Source organism: Lepidochelys kempii, chromosome 5 (genome assembly GCF_965140285.1).
Source record: "Lepidochelys kempii isolate rLepKem1 chromosome 5, rLepKem1.hap1, whole genome shotgun sequence".
NCBI lineage: Eukaryota > Metazoa > Chordata > Testudines > Cheloniidae > Lepidochelys > Lepidochelys kempii.
In genome coordinates this window covers 130,541,597-130,562,021 of record NC_136384.1, presented here as the reverse complement: position 1 = coordinate 130,562,021, position 20,425 = coordinate 130,541,597, and the positions used below count along the sequence as shown (strand labels likewise).

General features: G+C 42.7%; 2 protein-coding genes across 6 annotated transcripts in view; one reads left to right on the top strand and one right to left on the bottom strand.

Annotated features, from left to right (window-relative positions):
• The window catches only part of LOC140911863 (neuronal acetylcholine receptor subunit alpha-7), a 133,082-nt gene extending 130,461 nt beyond the window's left edge, over window positions 1-2,621 (top strand). Inside the window, exon 10 of the mRNA XM_073345879.2 lies at window positions 1,053-2,621. Within this exon, the coding sequence (XP_073201980.1) occupies window positions 1,053-1,574 (522 nt within the window). The 3' untranslated portion in view covers window positions 1,575-2,621. The remainder of the gene's footprint in view (window positions 1-1,052) is intronic.
• Window positions 2,622-6,010: 3,389 nt separating this feature from the next.
• DNAH6 (dynein axonemal heavy chain 6) overlaps window positions 6,011-20,425 on the bottom strand; it is a 192,300-nt gene continuing 177,885 nt past the window's right edge. For all 5 annotated transcript variants that reach the window (XM_073345870.2, XM_073345872.2, XM_073345871.2 and 2 more), the window contains 6 exons: window positions 16,760-16,887; window positions 15,145-15,330; window positions 13,353-13,425; window positions 10,462-10,613; window positions 9,140-9,362; window positions 6,011-6,296 (listed from right to left, as the gene is read on the bottom strand). In XM_073345870.2, coding sequence (XP_073201971.1) covers window positions 6,193-6,296; window positions 9,140-9,362; window positions 10,462-10,613; window positions 13,353-13,425; window positions 15,145-15,330; window positions 16,760-16,887 — 866 coding nt within the window. In that variant the 3' untranslated portion in view covers window positions 6,011-6,192. The remainder of the gene's footprint in view (window positions 6,297-9,139; window positions 9,363-10,461; window positions 10,614-13,352; window positions 13,426-15,144; window positions 15,331-16,759; window positions 16,888-20,425) is intronic.

Sequence of the window (20,425 nt, the reverse complement as noted above, 5' to 3'; positions counted from 1 at the left end):
CTAGCTGTCACCACATGATTCAGCTACCCAATAATGCATTGGGACCATGTGTGGAGTAAACTTCTACCTTACAACTGATCCCCTTAGAAATAAGCCTTACACCCAGCTTGTGTGGTAGCCTTATTCCCATTTTACAGATGGGCAAACAAAGACATGGAGCGGTTACATGGCAGAGCCTGAACCAGAAGAAGAGTCCATTTTCCTGTTTCTGTTTTTCACTAAATAGAGCTGTGTAAAAGTGTGGCTACTCACCTCCCACAAGCACTTCCTGCTGGCTGGGAATGGGCCTACACTCTCTGCTTTTGCGGTGCTTTCTGCTGGTAGTTTCTCTTTTCAGATGGGTTTTCAGTGACTCAGCCCTGCAGCTGAGTCACACACTGTCTGTATGTGAAATGGACGGAAAACAACCCCCTACCGGAGTAACACAATCAAACAAACAGTTGGCCCCTCCTTGAGGTTCTCAGTCCTGTCTCTGGGCTTGTGTAAGCACCCCCCTTCTTGGTTTCCAAACAAAACTTTTTGCCTCCTTGGCCACTCTGTCTGTGACCAGTGGGGGGACCCAGGCCTGCCCACCAGTCCGGGTCTCAACCCAGGGACCCTACAACTAGCAGCCAACTGTCGCTTCCATCACTAGCGTCTACTGTTGCATTCCCTGGGCTGCTTCCCACTCTGTCCAGTCAATTTCTGGGGTCTTTAGCCTGTTCCCGTGTAAGCAGGGTCTCTTCCAGGCCTCCTTGCCTGGAGAGTCTGTAATAGTCTCTGCCCTGTTCTCTCAGGGTTCTTTCTCACAAAGCGGCGTGTGGTAGGACCACAGGGCATTCCGGAGGTCCTGAAAGGGCCTGGTACACCCCATCACAAGCCAATATAAATTTGTGATAATGAAAAAATTTTCCCTTACAATAGTTTACGGCTGTCCAAATGGAGATTTATATAGATGGCAAAATCACTTTGTGAAATACAGATCCTGCAAAGATTTCTAAGTGCACTGTTCAGTCAGTGAAAATAAGATAAAGGTCTCTAAAATATTTTGATCACTTCCTCCTGTTTTTCAGGTCCGTGTTTTCCTGCTGAATTGGTGTGCTTGGTTTTTAAGGATGAAAAAGCCTGGAGAGAACATAAGGCCCCTCTCTTGCAAATACAACTATCCCAAGCACTGTTCGAGCATCAGTAGCGTTGAAATGAATGTGTTACCTGGATACCAATCTAGCAACGGGAATGTGATCTATAGCTACCATGCCATGGAAAACCCATGCTGCCCACAAAACAGTGACTCAGGTAGTAAGTGTGGAAAGGTCACTTGTGCCTCTACGGAAGATATTGAGCTAGTTCAAAAGAAAGCTTTAATGGATACTATCCCAGTGATTGTCAAAATCCTGGAAGAAGTTCAGTTCATTGCAATGCGCTTCAGAAAACAAGATGAGGGTGAAGAAGTTTGTAGTGAGTGGAAGTTTGCAGCAGCTGTCATAGACCGATTATGCCTGGTTGCATTTTCACTCTTTGCAATCATCTGTACGTTTACAATACTGATGTCTGCTCCAAATTTTATAGAAGCTGTTTCAAAGGATTTTGCATAAGGCTCTCAAAGAGGAGCACTCAGTACGAAAAATGTCATTTCAAAAGAAAAAATGTCGCCATTAAGTTTGCTAAATAACGTAATTTAAATCTTACATAGAAGATGAAGGAGCTGAAATTAGTTTTGAGAGCTGATTATCTCCAGTGTTAGTGATTGTAATGACTGAATAATATAAATACTGGACCCTGTTATTTATTTCTTAGATTGTGTCTGCCTGTAATGATGTTATGATCTGTGACAAGTGGTAGGCAAGAATTCAAATCTTTGTTACAAGTAAGCACTAGTGTATGTGTACTACTAAGAAACCATCAGTGAACAGTTAGCTATTGTTTAATAAGTAAAAGCTAGATTGATAAGTCATTCTGACTAACATGTTCTTTAGTATATTGTCATTTTCAATATCTTTATCTTTCAGTATCTTCGATTAGTATGGCTGTGACATCCATTTCTCATGTTTGACAACGTATCACTCTGCACTGTTTATACTGCATTTAGCTAAACAAACTACTGGTGTTCGCTTGTACTATTGCTGTGATTATCTGAAACATTTTTCCAATCGAGATGTTAACAGAATGTATTTTTGCTAAAACTTTACAGAAATATTTTTTTTAAATGGAGGAAATGTTGGTTGTTGAAAGGGAACAGAAAACTCAGTCAGCATTCAGAGAACTGTACAGATTCTCAATGACACTGTTGTGTTGCTACTGTCGTCCATGTGCTTAATTTGAATACATCTTGAATCACAACTGCCAATCTAATACCTGCTAATCCTAATTTTTTTGCGAGGATTCCTGGCCCCATCAAAGTCAATGGGAGTTTTGCCAGCGACTTCAATGGGGCCAGGATTTTGACGTTAGATGTCACGGTCTAGTCTTCTTTGTTGGGCTCTGTTGGTGTGGTCCACTTTCAAACTTGGCCAATGTGGTCTTGTTAAAGAAATTATGTTGATTAAAGACAACTTATTTTTGTTTAGCTAAAGTTTAACATGGAAGACTTTTGTCTTCACTTGTAACCATGTTGCTGCTGCTAACTACTGTAATGCTTAAATATCAATAAACAATAACTCTTATGTCACTCATTTGGAAGATGATGGTAAAAAAGCCTCCTTATCATAGGTGTCTTCTGTCCACTGTAAAATGAACCCCTCATCAGAATACTTGCCCATCTCTTCTGGTGTGATTTTAATCTGCCAGCAGATTATAACTGGCCATCTGGGCTGACAGGGGGCCCCTATCCCTAAAGTGTTTAACAGAAGATGTGGTCTTCACAACATGAGTAAAACTTCTACTCTCTGGTGTTACAAACTCTTTGTATGTCTGCGAGGAACCTAGCACATTCTTGGGTGTTTGATCAATGATAACACATTGCCTTCTCTGACTGATTCCTAACCTGTTTTTCTCAAAAGAGGTTTTAGGGGAGTTGACAAGAGTTGTTTCCCACAATGGTGAGCCAGACCTTTCCCATAATTGCTGCTGGAGAACAATAGGGAGATCTTGGGCCCATTACTGAAGAAGAACTTCAAATACTTCCAATCAAACAGGTAGTGGTGAGGCTGCTTGCCAAAGGAACCATCTTTTGACCTTAAAGCTTTACTTATTCCCATTCAGTATATAACCAATTGTTTTTGGAGAAGATAACTGGTAAAGCTGAAGCAGTTCCAGTGGTTTCTGTATATTTCAGTGTCCTTGATCTCTAGTGGGCTGCTTTTGGGCATGTTTTTAGTAGAGAAAGGTATTACTATCTGTCACGGGTTGCCCCCCTTTAAGATGCCACCTGATGTGCTGGGATACCACTGAGCCCAACTGTTCTGCCATCTTGGGCACCCTTTTCACCTGTCTTTTTGAGCCAGGCTATTAATCCTCCGTCGGCACACACACAGGCAGAGCCACACCCAACTGCAGAATGACACAGACACTGAAATCAGCTCTGGGAAAACTCAGCTTAAGGGACTTGCCACAGCACTCATGTGTCCTGCTCCCTTGGAGTGCAGATCCAAAGGTACATTATGAAATCTGCCTCCTCCCTCAGTGTGAAGAAACGTATGGACAGCCTCTTCACCATCCCCAATTACAAATTGTACAAATAGGATTATATTATAAATGAGACATATATTTATTAACTACAAAAGGTGAATTTTAAGTGGTTAAAGAGAGAGCAAACAGAACAAAGCAGATTACTAAGCAAATAAAACAAAATACGCAAACTAAGCTTGTTTCACTAAAGAAGTTGGTTACAAATAGTAATTTCTCATGCTAGATATTGTTAAAGGCAGATTGCAGAAGGTCTTGAAAGGCACCTACACTGGTCTGCAGCTTGAGACCTCAGATATTATTACTCACAAGCTAGATGCCCTTCCAGCTTGGGCTCAACCCTTCTCCCCCCAGTTCAGTTCTTGCTTCCAGGTGTTTTTCAGTGTCTCTTTGGGTGGGGAGGCAGAGGAGAATCATGATGATGTCACTCCCCTGCCTTATATAGCTCTTATGTAAGACGGGAACCCTTTGTCTGGCATTCCAAAAGGGGAAGAAGGATATCCAGTACCAGGTGACTTGGACCCATATCTCTTGCATGGCTGTGGCAGCCATTGCTTGTAAGCTGTCTTGAGTATCCACAGGAAGACTAAGCTCTTTTACAGTCCATTGTCTTAGCTAATGGGCCATTAGCACTGTCTGGCTTTCTCATGGTTGTACCTGAAGGGTTAGTTGTAGGTGACACCCAAAGTAACCCATTTGAAATACAGATACATGGTCAATATTCCTAACTTCAGATATAGAAATGATACAGGCATACAAATTGGATAATCACATTCAGTAAATCATAACCTTTCCAATGATATCTTACATGAGCCATCTTGCATAAAGTACATCTCAATTATGTCATATCCATATCATAAGCATATTTTCATAAAGAATATGGAGTGTAATGTCACACTAGCTATTGCTGATGGTTTGCTTTTGAGAATGGACATGGGTAAAAGGGTCCATGCTGATCTGACCGCAAACCTTTGCTGAGTACCTTTTAAATCTTGCAGGAGTTAACAGGAAGGCCTTTTGTGGATTCTCTCCTTATTCTTTGAGAGGTCCTAAATGGTGGCAGAGAGCATTCACTCATCCTCTGTGCAGGCCTTTATATGTGAGGTATGAGAAAGTTGTCACCTCTCCTCTTGTGTGCCTATGTATCGCTGATAGGGCAACAAGAAGTTTTTCCCTGCAGTACCATAAATGTGAGGATGACACTCAGATCTATATCTTATCATTGTTATCCCATATATTATGGTGTCTGAGCTCCTAGTATTGAAAGAGGCAGGCAAGCAGATGGGACTAAACTGGCTTAAGTTCCTCCTAGATAAATGGACATACAACTGAAATATCTAAAAGAACAGCTTGGAGTCATTAGTGAACCTTTTGCTGCAGGTGTATATTCAACCTCACCCATAGTTTTTGGGTCATAGGGACTCTTTGCTCCCCTGGATTTGCATGTGACTATAGTATGTAGTGCCTTTTAACATCTATGATTGGCTAGGAAGATTACCTCTCCCCTAGGATACACACTGTTCCATACCTTTGTACCCTCAAGGCTAGATCATTATAGCCATGTGCTCCACCTGGGACTATGCTGGAGAAGCACCCAGAAGTGGCTGCTAGTGCTGATGACAGTGGTTTGACTTGTGTAAGAAGATCTTCTATCTGCTATATCAGCAGTGCTCCATGATCTGGACTAGTTGCACTTCTAGGTGTAGTTCAAGGTGTTGATCGCGACCTATACTATATAAAGCTCTAAGAGATTCTACTGTTCCATTGTACGCTCCAGAGCTGAATTTTCTGAACATTCCTGAGCCAGCAGCATGAAGTTCTCAGTGCCCTTTGCTACAGCTCCTTCGGAGCTTGAGCTTGGTGAGCTGCAGGCCACAATGCAAGAGCTGTTTGTCTTGTACAAGTCTTTGGCTAATTTGCAGAAATAAAGTGGAACGGGGCTTGGTGTTAGTGACCAGTGGGCCCTGCTACTGAGACTAAGTTGAAAGGCTTATAGTTTATAATCGTAATGGATTCTTTTAATTCTTGTGAGTTACCCAGTTGCTTCAGTGATGGAGACGGAGTATTTCTAAAATAGTTAGATACCCATTTCTTTCTGCAGCTTTTATAGCTAAAATATAGCAGGCAGGACAGTGAATGACCTTTAGAATCAGTCACTCAAGGACTCTTAATATTTTTGCTTAAAGCCTTTTGTCATCATAAGCAATCTCCAGAGACAGAAAACAAGGCATAAAAGCTGAAAGTAAAGCACAGCAGTCATAGTAACTTAGCATCCCAATGCAAAGCATGTTTCTTTACATGAAACATGCAGATACTGTGGAAGAGTATTTTTAACTGGAGCACTGGTGCATAAATCTTAGGAGCAGTAAGAGGATAAGAACTAGCCTAAAAATAACAATGGAAAATGAATATTGGGCAACATTTTATTTTATAAAATCTAATACAAATGAAAAAGTAAATTATAAGTTAGTAGTCCGTATTATTATACTGTCAGGAGTCTAGGATTGTGATAATGCTAAAACCATTCTGCTGGTATACATCGTGAATGTGATTTACACATACTCCTGCTGGAATGTAACTGCACCCTGCTTACTCATTCAGCTGGCAGAGCAAGGCTGATCCTTTCGATATCCAGTAGTCACTTGGTCTTTTGGAGGGTAATAAGACTGTTACCACAAAATTGGTAGAATGACCTAGTTAAAAAGGCAAAGAGAAAAACTTACCATTTACCTAAGCAATACAAATCAGTATGTCAACGCAACATTATGGTGGAGAATTTAATCTCCACAACCAGCACATTCAGAACCAAGATTGCTACAACATCCCGTGCCTATTGCATTACAATACATCTCTCATCACATATCAGTGGGCAGCATCACTGTCAGTGTCAAATACTATCAGATAAAGTATTACATAATTTCACAAGCAAACAGATTACTTTCAAAATTGCTAAATGGCATCGGAGTACTTACCTATAACAACATTTACAAAACCTAAGCTCTTAAAAACAAATAAATGAATAGTCAAGGGCATCAGAAATCTTACTCTATCCACATAATAAGCAAGTACACTGGGCCAGATTCTGATATCCTTACGCTGAGTAGCACCTACTCTACAAGTGATCCCATTGATTTCAGGTAAGGTGCTATTCAATGTAAGCATATCAGAATCTGTCCCATTTGTTTTCTCAAATATAAAGACAACAACAACAACCTCAACATGGTCCGATGGATTGCTGGGGTTTTAAGTATTATTTTTGTTATCTTATTTGCAATATCAATTTGGAGGAATTTGGAGGAATTTACTCCATTAATTTTATCAGGACTTCAGTAGTCTCTATTCAAAATGCGACCGTTCTGCCTTTCACAAATAGATATGGTTATGTATTTATAGAAATTGCTATATTTGCTATTGCGAATACCTAGGGATTTTTTTGAAAATACTAAGACAATTTTATTTAGGTAGCTAAGGAAACTCTCAATTTTTAAGAGTGACCATTGTAAAGTAAAATACTAAGTAGTGGAAGTTCATAAAATGAAGAAACCTTCTCATATTAGGTTTCAGAGTAGCAGCCGTGTTAGTCTGCATTCGCAAAAAGAAAATTAGGCTAGCTCAGAAAATTAGGCTAGCTAGTATGTATACATAGCTACCAGAAGCACTCTGATCAAGTCCAGGACTAGTCCTGATTTCTTGATATGGGAAAGAGACAGTTCAAAATATAGAGTCAAAGTAAAAAAAGGCAATAAAAAGTTTTGCTTGAAGCCCAAATAATCTCTCTCTTCCATTCTGAGACATATCCTTCTTGGTGACATCTAGTGAGTCTGTAGAAGGACCTTTTCAGTCTTGTGGAACATTCAGTGTCTAGACCTAAGAGGAGATGTCTGGTTTTGATTAAATCTGACCATGAATCTGGGTTAAGAGGTCTGGAAACAGAGGTTCCAATGACCTCCTCAGGAAAGCCCCATAAGCAGCAAGCCCAGTCAGGAGCTACTAGAAAAAAATGGGCTCTCTCCTGTTTACCTTGCTGATTACATAAGGAACAAGAGGGAGAGCAGGAAACATACAAAAGAATCCCTGACTTCAAGTTAATGAGGAAGGCATCTGTCAAGGAAGCAGGCTGTCTCTGCTCTTGAACGGAACACAGGATACTTTGGATTTCACATACACAGCTGTAACTTCACTGACTTTAGCTACTCCTGGTTTGCCACCTTTTGAAGACAGGCTTTATTACAAATATGCTCATGCTCTGTTCAAGTGATCTTGACACCTTTGGTTAAGACTGTGAAATGCATCAGTGCCATCCATGTACTACTGCTGCTTCTGCATCTCTGGCATGTGAATGAAGGCAGTAGATTCAAAAACACTTAACCACATCTTTTTAATGAAAAGACATAAAGCTTCAGCATCATTAGCTTAATCAACATCAGCTCAATGACATACTTCTGCACTGACACAACCATGATCATCATGACCTGTGCAAAATCTCATTAGCATCATGGCACACAGTCACTTTAGCATCTCTAGCATCTTGACAACGTCTGAGCAAACAATTAGAAGCCAAGTTTTCATGGTGCCTCATCACCCCTCCCTTTATTGCTGTTGTGAACAGAGGCACCTGATTGCTTGGAGCAGATTCCCAGCATTCTGCTCCTGCACCTTTTCCATTACAAGTAAGAAGTGAATGAAGGCCTTGCTAACTGTCATTTTATAAAAGAGGCTGGACATTCTCTCTGCAAGAAGGAAAATGTGTTGAGAACAACACTGTCTAAACAAAGACAATAGAAATAAAATCACACTGTACATGGAAGATACAAACACTAAGAAGGAAAATCAGGCAATGTCTCTAAGGGGAAACTGTGAAAGAGCTGCATGTGCAGGGAAAAGGAATTGTCAGTGGTTGTGGTTTCCAGAGGGCACACTTATTTCATGTGACCTCTGTATCTCCTGATATTACTAAGTTCTTTTAGCTGACTAGTCAGCTTCTGAATCTCGCATCTGAAGCTGAAACTTAGCAGTGTGGAGCTAATAAAATCTACTTGTATTTGGAGAGTTATTTTTTGCAGAGTTATACTATTGCATTAATAACTCCATATTGCAATAGCTTTATCAAAAATTCTAAAATTATCTATTATTTATTTAGAACAAAAGCATTTCAGAGACAACAGAGATGAAAACAATCAACAGTCTACATGCTTGCTTGTCTTTCTCTAAGGCTTAACCTGAGAGCGTTCCCTCGGAGCCAGGAAAGCCTCAATTGCTCTCAGCCATTCCCGCGGAACCTGTGTCTCTCTTTCTTCTCAGTCTTCTTAGATTATTACACAGCAAATAAATAACATACAGAGAAAGGTGGAATTGTTTTGACAAAGAGGCCACAGGCCAAATTTGAGCTCTTATTGCAAACTTAGGAAAAATTCCTTTTGAATGACTTATACACATGACTTCCATTTAAAAGGTCACATGTCTGATTTTGATAAGAACTATGATTTTAAAGAAACAGTCACCTGTGGTAAAACTATGATTTTAAAGAAACAGTTACCTGTGGTAGAGAGTGTTCCAGCTCTGGCTCCAGTTTTATAAAGTGGTGACTGATACAAAGAGGGATTTGGTTCATAATTTCGATGGGGCTCAAAATGCACCACTGGCAACATTGGATTCATTTGTCTAGGTAAGGCATCTTCTATAACCATCTTTTCATCATCCCAACGACTGGCATCCATGAACATCCCATGTACCAATACACCATCTTCTGGAGAGGGTAACTGAAATAAACAGCAGAAAGCAAAATCTCCAAATTTATGAACAAAAAAAAATGAATGGAATGATCAAAGTTGGATGACATGTTCACATCACCACAAGAAGTTCTAGATTCCTGGGGGAACAGGACGGAACACGTACTGTGACGGGGCAAGGCCAGATGGCTATAGAAAAGTAGTGGGAGATAGATATATTAGCTCCAGGCTCAACAAATCCCTGGTACCAGGATAAGTGAAATGGCAGCTGCTCCAGGTCAATTAAGACACTTGGGGCCAATTAAGAACTTTCCAGAAGGCAGGGAGAATGCTAGGTTGATTGGGACACCTGAAGCCAATCAGTGGCTGGCTGAAATGAGTTAAAAGCCTCCCAGTTAGTTAGGTGGGTGTGCATGTCAGGAGCTGTGGGAGGAAGTTGCGCTGTTGGAGAGACTGAGTAGTACACACCATATCAGGCACAAGGAAGGAGGCCCTGAGGTAAGGGTGAAGTGGAGCTTGAGGAAGTGAGGGCTGCTGTGGGGGAAGTAGCCCAGGGAATTGTACATGTAATGATTCTAAAAGGTCAGCTACAATAGCGGATACTATTAGGGTCCCTGGGCTGGAGCCTGGAGTAGAGGGTGGGCCTGGGCTCCCCCCCCTTTGCCCCCTGATTAATCACTGAGACTGGGAGACAACAGAGACTGTGCAAGGAAGGATAACTTCTCCTCACCTCCCTCGCTGGCTTATGATGAAAATGGCTCAGTAGACTGTGACCCTTGTCTCTAGAGAGAGAAGGGTTACGTGGAGGGTCACAGTGAGCCTCTGAGGCTAGCGAAATCCGCCAGGAAACGCGGGACCCACAGAGGCAAGGACTTTGTCACAGTACATAGAAACCTCTACCACTACAGCTGCCTGAAAATTATCTAATTTTCAAATTTTGGATGAAATTTCTTTGTGACAAAACACAAGGAAAACACAACATAAAGTCCTGACATTCAAAGCTTTATGTGTTATTGAACAATAGTATTAATCTTAGATTATGCAGAGTCAATGTCAATTTTTGCTCAAAAGAGATGATAGGAAGGATTTTTATTTTTACTTTGGTGTTGATAATAAACATCCAAAATACCTGCATATCCATAGGTAATTCTTGTCCAAATTGGCACACTTTTAATGCTTCTGTAACTTGTGCTTGATCTCGATAAACAGGGATGACGTTATAGCTGAAACTAAGCTCATCTATTGGTAAATTATATTTACGAGCATGATTTTGAAGAGTGCCTGGCAAATTGAAAAAAAGTATTTTTTAAATAAAATTGAGAGAGGGGTCAGTTGCTCACTTGACCTACTCTAAATGGGAACAAGACATTTCACCCATGCAGCAGAGCTGCCTGTATGTTTATTACTGAGAATAAAAATGCTAAAAGCTACCATCTTGATATCCATTAGAGATGATTGGGAATTTTCAATCAAAATCACTATTTGGTGTAAAATGGAGTTTCTGCAAAACTGAAATGTTTTGTAGGAATATTTTTATTTTGCTGAAACTTTTCAAATTTTCATTTGGAAAATCTAAACAAAAGATAGGTTTCAGAGTAGCAGCCGTGTTAGTCTGTATCCACAAAAAGAAAAGGAATATTTGTGGCACCTTAGAGACTAACAAATTTATTTGAGCATAAGCTTTCGTGAACTACAGATCACTTCATCGGATGCATGCAGTGGAAAATACAGTGGGGAGATTTAATATACACAGAGAACATGAAACAATGGGTGTTACCATACACACTGTAATGAGAGTGATCAGGTAAGGTAAGCTATTACCAGCAGGATAGAAAGAAAAAAGAAAAAAAAGCCCTTTTGTAGTGATAATCAAGGTGGGCCATTTCCAGCAGTTGACAAGAACGCGTGAGGAACAGTGGGGTGGCGGGGGGGAGAATAAACATGGGGTAATAGTTTTACTTTGTGTAATGACACATCCACTCCCAGTCTTTATTCAAGCCTAATGTAATGGTGTACAGTTTGCAAATTAATTCCAATTCAGCAGTCATAGAATCATAGAATATCAGAGTTGGAAGGGACCTTAGGGAGGTCATCTAGTCCAACCCCCTGCTCAAAGCAGTACCAATCTGCAATTTTTGCCCCAGATCCCAAATGGCCCCCTCAAGGATTGAACTGACAAGCCTGGGTTTAGCAGGCCAATGCTCAAACCACTGAGCTATCCCTCCCCCCAACACCCAGTCTCTCGTTCGAGTCTGTTTTTGAAGTCTTTTTGTTGCAATATTGCGACTTTTAGGTCAGAGATCGAGTGACCAGAGAGACTGAAGTGTTCTCTGACTGGTTTTTGAATGTTACAATTCTTGACATCTGATTTGTGTCCATTTCTTCTTTTATGTAGAGACTGTAGTGATTGTCCAGTTTGGCCAATCATGGTGGAATTGTTGAAATCATGGTGGAATTTCAACAATTTCCAACCCACCATCAACCTCAGCCTGGACCAGTCCACACAACAAAGCCCGTTGCCAACTGTGTCCACATGTCTATTCAGGGGACACCATCACAGGGCCTAATCACATCAGCCACACTATCAGAGGCTCGTTCACCTGCACATCTACCAATGTGATATATGCCATCATGTGCCAGCAATGCCCCTCTGCCATGTACATTGGTCAAACTGGACAGTCTCTACGTAAAAGAATAAATGGACACAAATCAGATGTCAAGAATTATAACATTCATAAACCAGTCGGAGAACACTTCAATCTCTCTGGTCACTCGATCTCTGACCTAAAAGTCACAATATTGCAACAAAAAGACTTCAAAAACAGACTCCAATGAGAGACTGTTGAATTGGAATTAATTTGCAAACTGGATATAATTAACTCAGGCTTGAATAGAGACTGGGAGTGGATGAGTCATTACACAAAGTAAAACTATTTCCCCATATTTATTCCCCCCCTCCCCACTGTTCCTCAGATGTTCTTGTTAACTGCTGGAAATGGCCCACCTTGATTATCACTACAAAAGGTTTTCTTCCCCCCTTCCCCCCCCCCGCTCTCCTGCTGGTAATAGCTCATCTTAAGTGATCACTCTCCTTACAGTGTGTATGATAACACCCATTTTTTCATGTTCTGTGTGTATATAAATCTCCTCACTGTATTTTCCACTGAATGCATCCGATGAAGTGAGCTGTAGCTCACGAAAGCTTATGCTCAAATAAATTTGTTAGTCTCTAAGGTGCCACAAATACTCCTTTTCTTTTATTTATAGTATGTGACAATGATTTGGATGCTTTTTCTGCCTACTTGAATACAATCTGTCTAAAACAAATCAAACTGTGTTCATTTACATGTTCTTTCTTTACTTGTATTCCAATGAAATACTAGTCTTTCAGCTTTCTGGGATTCGGCTGGAGACAGGGCTATGAGACTCTCTCTTTCAGGAGAGGAAAAGAATCAAGTTGAGTGATGCTGTCTCCAAACTTTGGTTTCTGCTTCAGCGAGGAGAGAATTAGCAAAGGCTTTCCTCCTATATATACTTTTCTTGCAGGGCTAAGGCTTGGAAAGACCATCCCCTCCAGTTTCTCTGTATAGGTGTAAAAGTGGAAGGACAGAGCCAGAGAGGGCTGCACACTCTTCTGCTTCTGTTTCTCATACAAAGGCTCCACTTGCCTTTAGTGGGAGTTACTGGGCTGTAGGAAATTCTATTTTTCTTCTTCTTTTGTGGGATGGGGCAAAACAGGACACTCTGCATGTCTCACTAGGGAGGGTGTACTACAAAGACTGGCAATCCTGATTAGAGCTCAGCAGATGGCAGCCAAAAAGAGCTACCGTTTGCTCAAAACCCAGGCCATTTTCAGCTATGTGCAAAGAAGAAAGCCCCAAAAGTTGTGGAAAACATATGCAGGGCTTCAGACCACCATGGACCTGGCAACTTTGTGTCCCAGGACATTTTGTTTTGTAGAGCAGGCAACAGGAAAGACAACCTTTTATGCATGTACATTACTTGTATTGATTTTTTTACCTGTCAGAAATCCTTGTGGAAAAAAGAAACCAGAGATCCAGAACGACTTCGGTTGACCCCTTCTGAGCCAGGACTAAAATCAGAACATTTTAGTGGATGTTATTTATGAAGTTTCACATTTCCTATTTTACTGCATAGTCTCATTAAATTAAGGGCCATATTCAACGTGCTGTAAATTGGCACAATCTCACTGACTTCAACTGCACCCACATACAGGAGAGCTGAGTTTGGTCCCAAGATCGAAACCCTACTCCACAAGATTCAAGTCATGTACGGTTGATTTTATACTTCATTGTGGTATAGGAAAAAGGATCTTATATAACAGACATGTCCATTTTACCAGCACTTTACACTTATAAAGTACGCATGCTACGGCTGGCTCCTACAGTGGTTATCATTAAAATCTTGTCAAACTGCCTTAAGAAATAAATAATGTATCATAGTATTTGTACTGTTTCTTAGATATTCCCTGTGGCAAACAGAGAGAAATACAGGGAACACTGAGTTAACCACATCTGTTTATCTAGGGCAAAATGGACAGTGACCAATGTATCTCCATAACAGGTTGCCCCAAGTCCCCTGATCCTAATACCCCTTGACTTTGCAGTCGAATCAGAGATAAGCCTAAGCCAAAACATTTGGATCCAGATCTCAAAGCTCCCAAAGTGGTAATTACAGAATTCCAGGCTGCCATACAGAACACGGCCAATAGGCATGCTACATCCTAGTGGGCGTGGGCACACTACAAGGAGCATGGTGAACACTAAAGTGGAAAAAGTGGTATTTCTACATTAATGGCAGGGAGGGGCACATCTCAAAAGGAAAAAAACTCCAGAGGTTAGGTCTGCGAAGCAACCACAATCTCAAATGCTTGTCCAGTTCCTAGCCAAACCTTTTGAAGATCCATCATGTAATCCTCTCACGGCCCACTGATCACCTCTGAAGAGACTTTGAAAATGGGATGTTTGAAGGTGGAAGGAGTTGTGGGAAGGGAAAGCTAAGGGCTGTGAGGGGGGAAGGATAGCTCAGTGGTTTGAGCACTGGCCTGCTAAACCCAGGGTTGTGAGTTCAATCCTTGAGGGGCCCATTTAGGGATCTGGGGCAAAAATTGGGGATTGGTCCTGCTTTGAGCAGGGGGTTGGACTAGATGACCTCCTGAGGTCCCTTCCAACCCGGATATTCTATGAACCTACAGGCATTGGTAATGCCTGCAGTACCAGTGAGTCCGTGCTGGTACTAGTAATAGCGACAAACTTATGGTGGAGATCCGGAACCGTTAATAAATATCAGTACGTGTCTTACTGAAGGGGAAGGGAAATGGAAAACCTACCATGACTGGCATGGCTATCAGTCCCAGATGGGGCATGATCTCACCCACCGTGGCACAAAGGAAAATGCTGAGATAGCTTAATTGTGGGGAGTGCAAGTAGCTCCTTTTCAAGAGAGTAGCAAAGAGCAGCTCCCCAATTCACGCCTCCCAGTGCCCTGATGGCATTATGCCTTTCCTATGAAGCACAATGGCATTTGTGACTGAAGGCAGATTGAAACCATGTCTCTAGAAATGGATAAGGCCAGTATTTGGATCTGGGTTACTCTTGCCCCTTTATCCAGGATTTCCGAGAGCGCTATATGTTGGACAGGTTTCATTTTAAAATTCTGGGGAGAGGATTAAGTGGGAAGTTTGGGTACATTAGGTTTGGACCAAGCTCCCCTTTCAAGCTTCTGGCATGACCAAATTCAGTCCTTGAGCAAGGACCTAGCACACTACCTCATCATAAGGCAATTTACTTACATCTACAAAGGTTGTCCTTAGTACAAGGTCTTTTACCCATCCTCCTAATGGCTTCAGAGAAGGGTATGCTGCATTGGCCCAGAGTGTGGGAACTTGGTTGTTAAGAAAACTGTTGTATACTTTCTCCATCTCTTCCGACATCACCACAAAACCAGCAATAGCTTTGTTGAGGGTTTCTAAGGAGCTCTGAAAAATAAAAAATGTTATAGTGTACCAAACCATAAACACCTTTACTGAAGCTGAATTTTTGCAATGGCTGTTATGGGAGTTGTGGATCCCATTAACTTCATCTAAAATAACACTCACGGCCTTTAAATGCAGCTGTGTGGACACGATAATAAACATTTGAATCAATTTAACGGAATACTGAGAACTGCCAAGTAAAAATCTGGGCTGCATGGGAAACTAAGTGCCTGATCATGATCACCTCCTGCATAGCCATGAACATTCTCAAGTCCCAGTCAGAGTTGGCCATTGAGAGAACAGGAAGTCTCATTGATATAGTGGCCTGTCACACGACCCCTGTGGGTGGGTCTCAGATTCTGTGTTTTCTCTGGGATCGCTGAGTTTACAGAACTGTCAGAGACAGGAAAGCAGTGCAGAAGAAGAGACAGTATCTCTCTCCTCTACCCACCTTCCTGAACTCTGGCTGCTGAGGAATGGAAACAATGGTTATTTTAATTGGCTGGAATATTTTTAAATAATTTTAGATAGGTTTTACTGCAAAAATAAAGGATAGTTTGAATAAAATAATGTATACAGTGACTTTTGGCACTGTACGCCTCCCTCCCCACACAATCAGATTGTGGATTTTCATATGATTTACGGTCACAAACCACTAGCCTGAACCTTTTATTTTCCTTGTACTCTGGTCAAACGTTTTTCCACCCAACATTAGTACTGTTTAAAGAATACTCTCTTCTACAACATTTTGACAGCAAGAGTAAGCATAATTCCTTGCACCTATAACAATCTGTGCAGCCCTTCTTAGGTAAGGAGTTTAAATAATTTCTCCAGATGCTAATGATGAAATCCACCTAGCAAAACTACTAAGTGGAAAAGTATGCAATGGTTGAAACATTTAAACAAGTGATCCCACACCATAACAGAAACAGCTATTTAGGGCTAGATTATTCGTTACAGAAACCTTGGTCCCTCCTCTTCGCTGCCTGTGGCACATAACAGCCTAGTCTCCTGTGGGCTGACATACTTTGGTCTCATTACCAGTTACTGGTGACCTGTGATATGCAGGAGGTCAGCTGTGATGAGCTAGTGGTCCCTTCTGGCCTTAAACACTATGACTCTATACACAGCCATGTCTAGTCAGTTTCACTAGGGAGGAAGGGAGGAATTTACTACTCCTCTTTAAGGGGTGTAGAATACTCGCCCTCTTGCAGCCAGCCAGCTTTGTCTGCTCCTTCACCTGCTGTGGGAGGAACATCTCAGGAAGAGCCCCTGCAGGAGTTGTGATTGTGGGTAACCCTTAGATGCACTGCACCACGAAGGGGAGGGAGCCCTTACACCCCCACAGCGCACAGGGCAGGGGTACAATCTAGCTATAGAGCTTCCGGTAACACTGCCACCCAATGTAAAACGATTCAATTAAGTGTCATACTCTTAACAAGTCAAGCAGATTGTTGAACCGATCCACTTCTTGTCCAAGTACAGTAGTTAAAGAGTCCACACGTCCCTTGTCATCCTTGACAAAAAGGCTTTCTGAAGCAGTGTCTATCTCCAGTTTTCCTGCAATAGAAACCTTTTTTTATCACTCAGAAAGATCTGGTGTCACTACAGTGAGGGAAGAAGGAGAGGAACAATGTTATCCCTCGATTGGAAAACTGCCAGTTTCCTTCCTGATGAGCTGTCTCCAAGTTCACTTCTGCTGGGGAGCTCCGAAGGGACTGGCGGGAAATAACCCCCGTTTGCTCCCACCCAATTTTTGGAGTAGCTGCAGAGTTGCTCTGTGTTTGCTACAGCAACCTCGGGTCTTGAGTCGCCTCCACCATGCCCACCTTCCCTCACACAGGGAGACTGAGCAATGGATAAGGCTATGGTTTTCTCATGGAGGTCGCGGAATCCATGACTTCCAAAGACCCCCGTGACCTCAGCCCGGGAGCGGCAGGGAGCTGTAAGGTACCCCTGTCGTCTGAGGCAGCGGGCCCCCAAGCTCTCAACTGCCATGGGCAGTGGAGGTACCCCGCAGCTCCCAGCCGCTGTAGGCAGAGGGGGTACCCCGCAACTCCCGGCTGCTGCAGTGGGACGGGGGACCCCCACTGCCACCGCAGGGCAGGGGGATCCCCGCAGCTCCCTGCTGCTGCTGCAGGGCAGGGGGACCCCCGCAGCTCCCCAGTCACCACCATAGGATGGGGGACCCCTGTTGCTCCCCACTGCTGCCGCAGGATAGGGGGAACCCCACAGCTCCCCAGCCGCTACTGCGGGGCAGGGGGACACCGGCAGCTCCCCATTGCGGTAGTGGCAGGGGGATTCCCATAATGCTCCCCGCTGCTGGTGAGGGGGCAGGGGGACCCTGGAGCTCTGAGGTCCTACAGGTGGTGGGGCACCCCAGAGCTCCCAGCCACCCCGCAGCTGCCCAGTCCCATCCATTTTGTCATTGATATTTTTAGTAAAAGTCAGGGACAGGTCACAGGCTTCCGTGAATTTTTCTTTATTGCCCGTGATCTGTCCACGACTTTTACTAAAAATATCCATGACAAAAATCTTAGCCTTAGTGATGGATCATTGAGTGGTGCACCCACCAGTCCCACTTCCCTTCTGAATCCCTTCTGGGTAACGATGTGCAGGGAAGCCTGGGTAGAGCTATGATCTGTGTCCCACAGGGACGCAAAATCTTCCATGTAGCAGAGAGGCAGCAGGACCCAGTGCCCTCCGTACCCTCACAGGAGGGGCAGGATTTGTCCCTAACAATATACATGTTTGGACAAGAAAGCCCAGAGACTCAGCTGGTACAAATCAGCTGAACTGAAGTCAATGGAGTGGTGCCAATTACCCCCAGTTGAAGATTTGGCCTCTTGTTGTTAGAGTAAATTTGATTCTTCTCATGGTGCTGCTGTTTAACATGCAGAACTGTGAGCATGAAAACAGTTCACCAAATACAGAGTGTACAAACAACATTTTCCCTTGAAAATAAAATGTACACTTTAGTGAGAAAAATTTCCAAAACATATGTTTGAAAATCAAGAAGTTCCACCCCTCTCCAAAGAGAAACCATTAAACCATTTGACATTAAAAACATATTGAAACACATTCTTTTTAAAATGGGAACAAATTAAACATCTTCACAATGATTACGGAGCAGAGAATTTCAGTGATATTTCGCTAGCTGGGGCAAGAGTTTAGAAAAAAACACCACATGCAGATAATTGCACCTGACGTGTTTGCATATTAACAGCACAGTGGTGCATAATTTAAAAAACTGTAATTATTGTACAAGGATTTAACAGTCACAACTGTTTAGAAAATCTTATGTTCTGACAAACTAATTGGTATGACAGGATATCATAGCAACAAGATTCAGCCTTTGTTCCGCTAAGGGAATCTTCATTGTTTTCTGGTGAACAGTTTTAATGACACATTCATAGAATCATAGAATATCAGGGTTGGAAGGGACCTCAGTAGGTCATCTAGTCCAACCCCCTGCTCAAAAGCAGGACCAACCCCCAATTAAATCATCCCAGCCAGGGCTTTGTCAAGCCTGACCTTAAAAACTTCTAAGGAAGGAGATTCTACCACCTCCCTAGGTAACGCATTCCAGTGTTTCACCACCCTCCTAGTGAAAAAGTTTTTCCTAATATCCAACTTAAACCTCCCCCACTGCAACTTGAGACCATTACTCCTTGTCCTGTCCTCTTCTACCACTGAGAATAGTCTAGAACCATCTCTCAGGTAGTTGAAAGCAGCTATCACATCCCCCCTCATTCTTCTCTTCTGCAGACTAAACAATCCCAGTTCCCTCAGCCTCTCCTCATAAGTCATGTGTTCCAGACCCCTAATCATTTTTGTTGCCCTTCGCTGGACTCTTTCCAATTTATCCACATCCTTCTTGTAGTGTGGGGCCCAAAACTGGACACAGTACTCCAGATGAGGCCTCACCAATGTTGAATAGAGGGGGACGATCACGTCCCTCGATCTGCTCGCTATGCCCCTACATATACATCCCAAAATGCCATTGGCCTTCTTGGCAACAAGGGCACACTGCTGACTCATATCCAGCTTCTCGTCCACTGTCACCCCTAGGTCCTTTTCCGCAGAACTGCTGCCTAGCCATTCGGTCCCTAGTCTGTAGCTGTGCATTGGGTTCTTCCGTCCTAAGTGCAGGACCCTGCACTTGTCCTTATTGAACCTCATCAGATTTCTTTTGGCCCAATCCTCCAATTTGTCTAGGTCACTCTGTATCCTATCCCTGCCCTCCAGCGTATCTACCACTCCTCCCAGTTTAGTATCATCCACAAATTTGCTGAGAGTGCAATCCACACCATCCTCCAGATCATTTATGAAGATCTTGAACAAAACCGGCCCCAGGACCGACTCCTGGGGCACTCCACTTGACACCGGCTGCCAACTAGACGTAGAGCCATTGATCATTACCCGTTGAGCCCGACAATCTAGCCAACTTTCTACCCACCTTATAGTGCATTCATCCAGCCTATACTTCTTTAACTTGCTGACAAGAATACTGTGGGAGACCGTGTCAAAAGCTTTGCTAAAGTCAAGAAACAATACATCCATTGCTTTCCCTTCATTCACAGAACCAGTAATCTCATCATAGAAGGTGATTAGATTAGTCAGGCATGACCTTCCCTTGGTGAATCCATGCTGACTGTTCCTGATCACTTTCCTCTCATGTAAGTGCTTCAGAATTGATTCTTTGAGGACCTGCTCCATGATTTTTCCAGGGACTGAGGTGAGGCTGACTGGCCTGTAGTTCCCAGGATCCTCCTTCTTCCCTTTTTTAAAGATTGGCACTACATTCCCCTAGCTCTTAGGCACATTATTTTATGGAAGGATCTCTTAACACTGCATTTATATGCAATAGCTAAATCTCACAACATAATTTATGCCCTCACACTGCAATCAGAATCACATGGTAGGACCCTTCTGCCTGCTTGGAATCCCACTGCAGTCAATGGGGTTCTGTGTATGCATAAGAGCCTGGCAGCATGGACTCCCATTGACTTCCTCAGGATTTTCTGTGAGGGTAAATGATGACTCGCTGTGCAGGTTTGATTGCTGAACTGAGGCCTTTAGTTGCACATCTTAAACT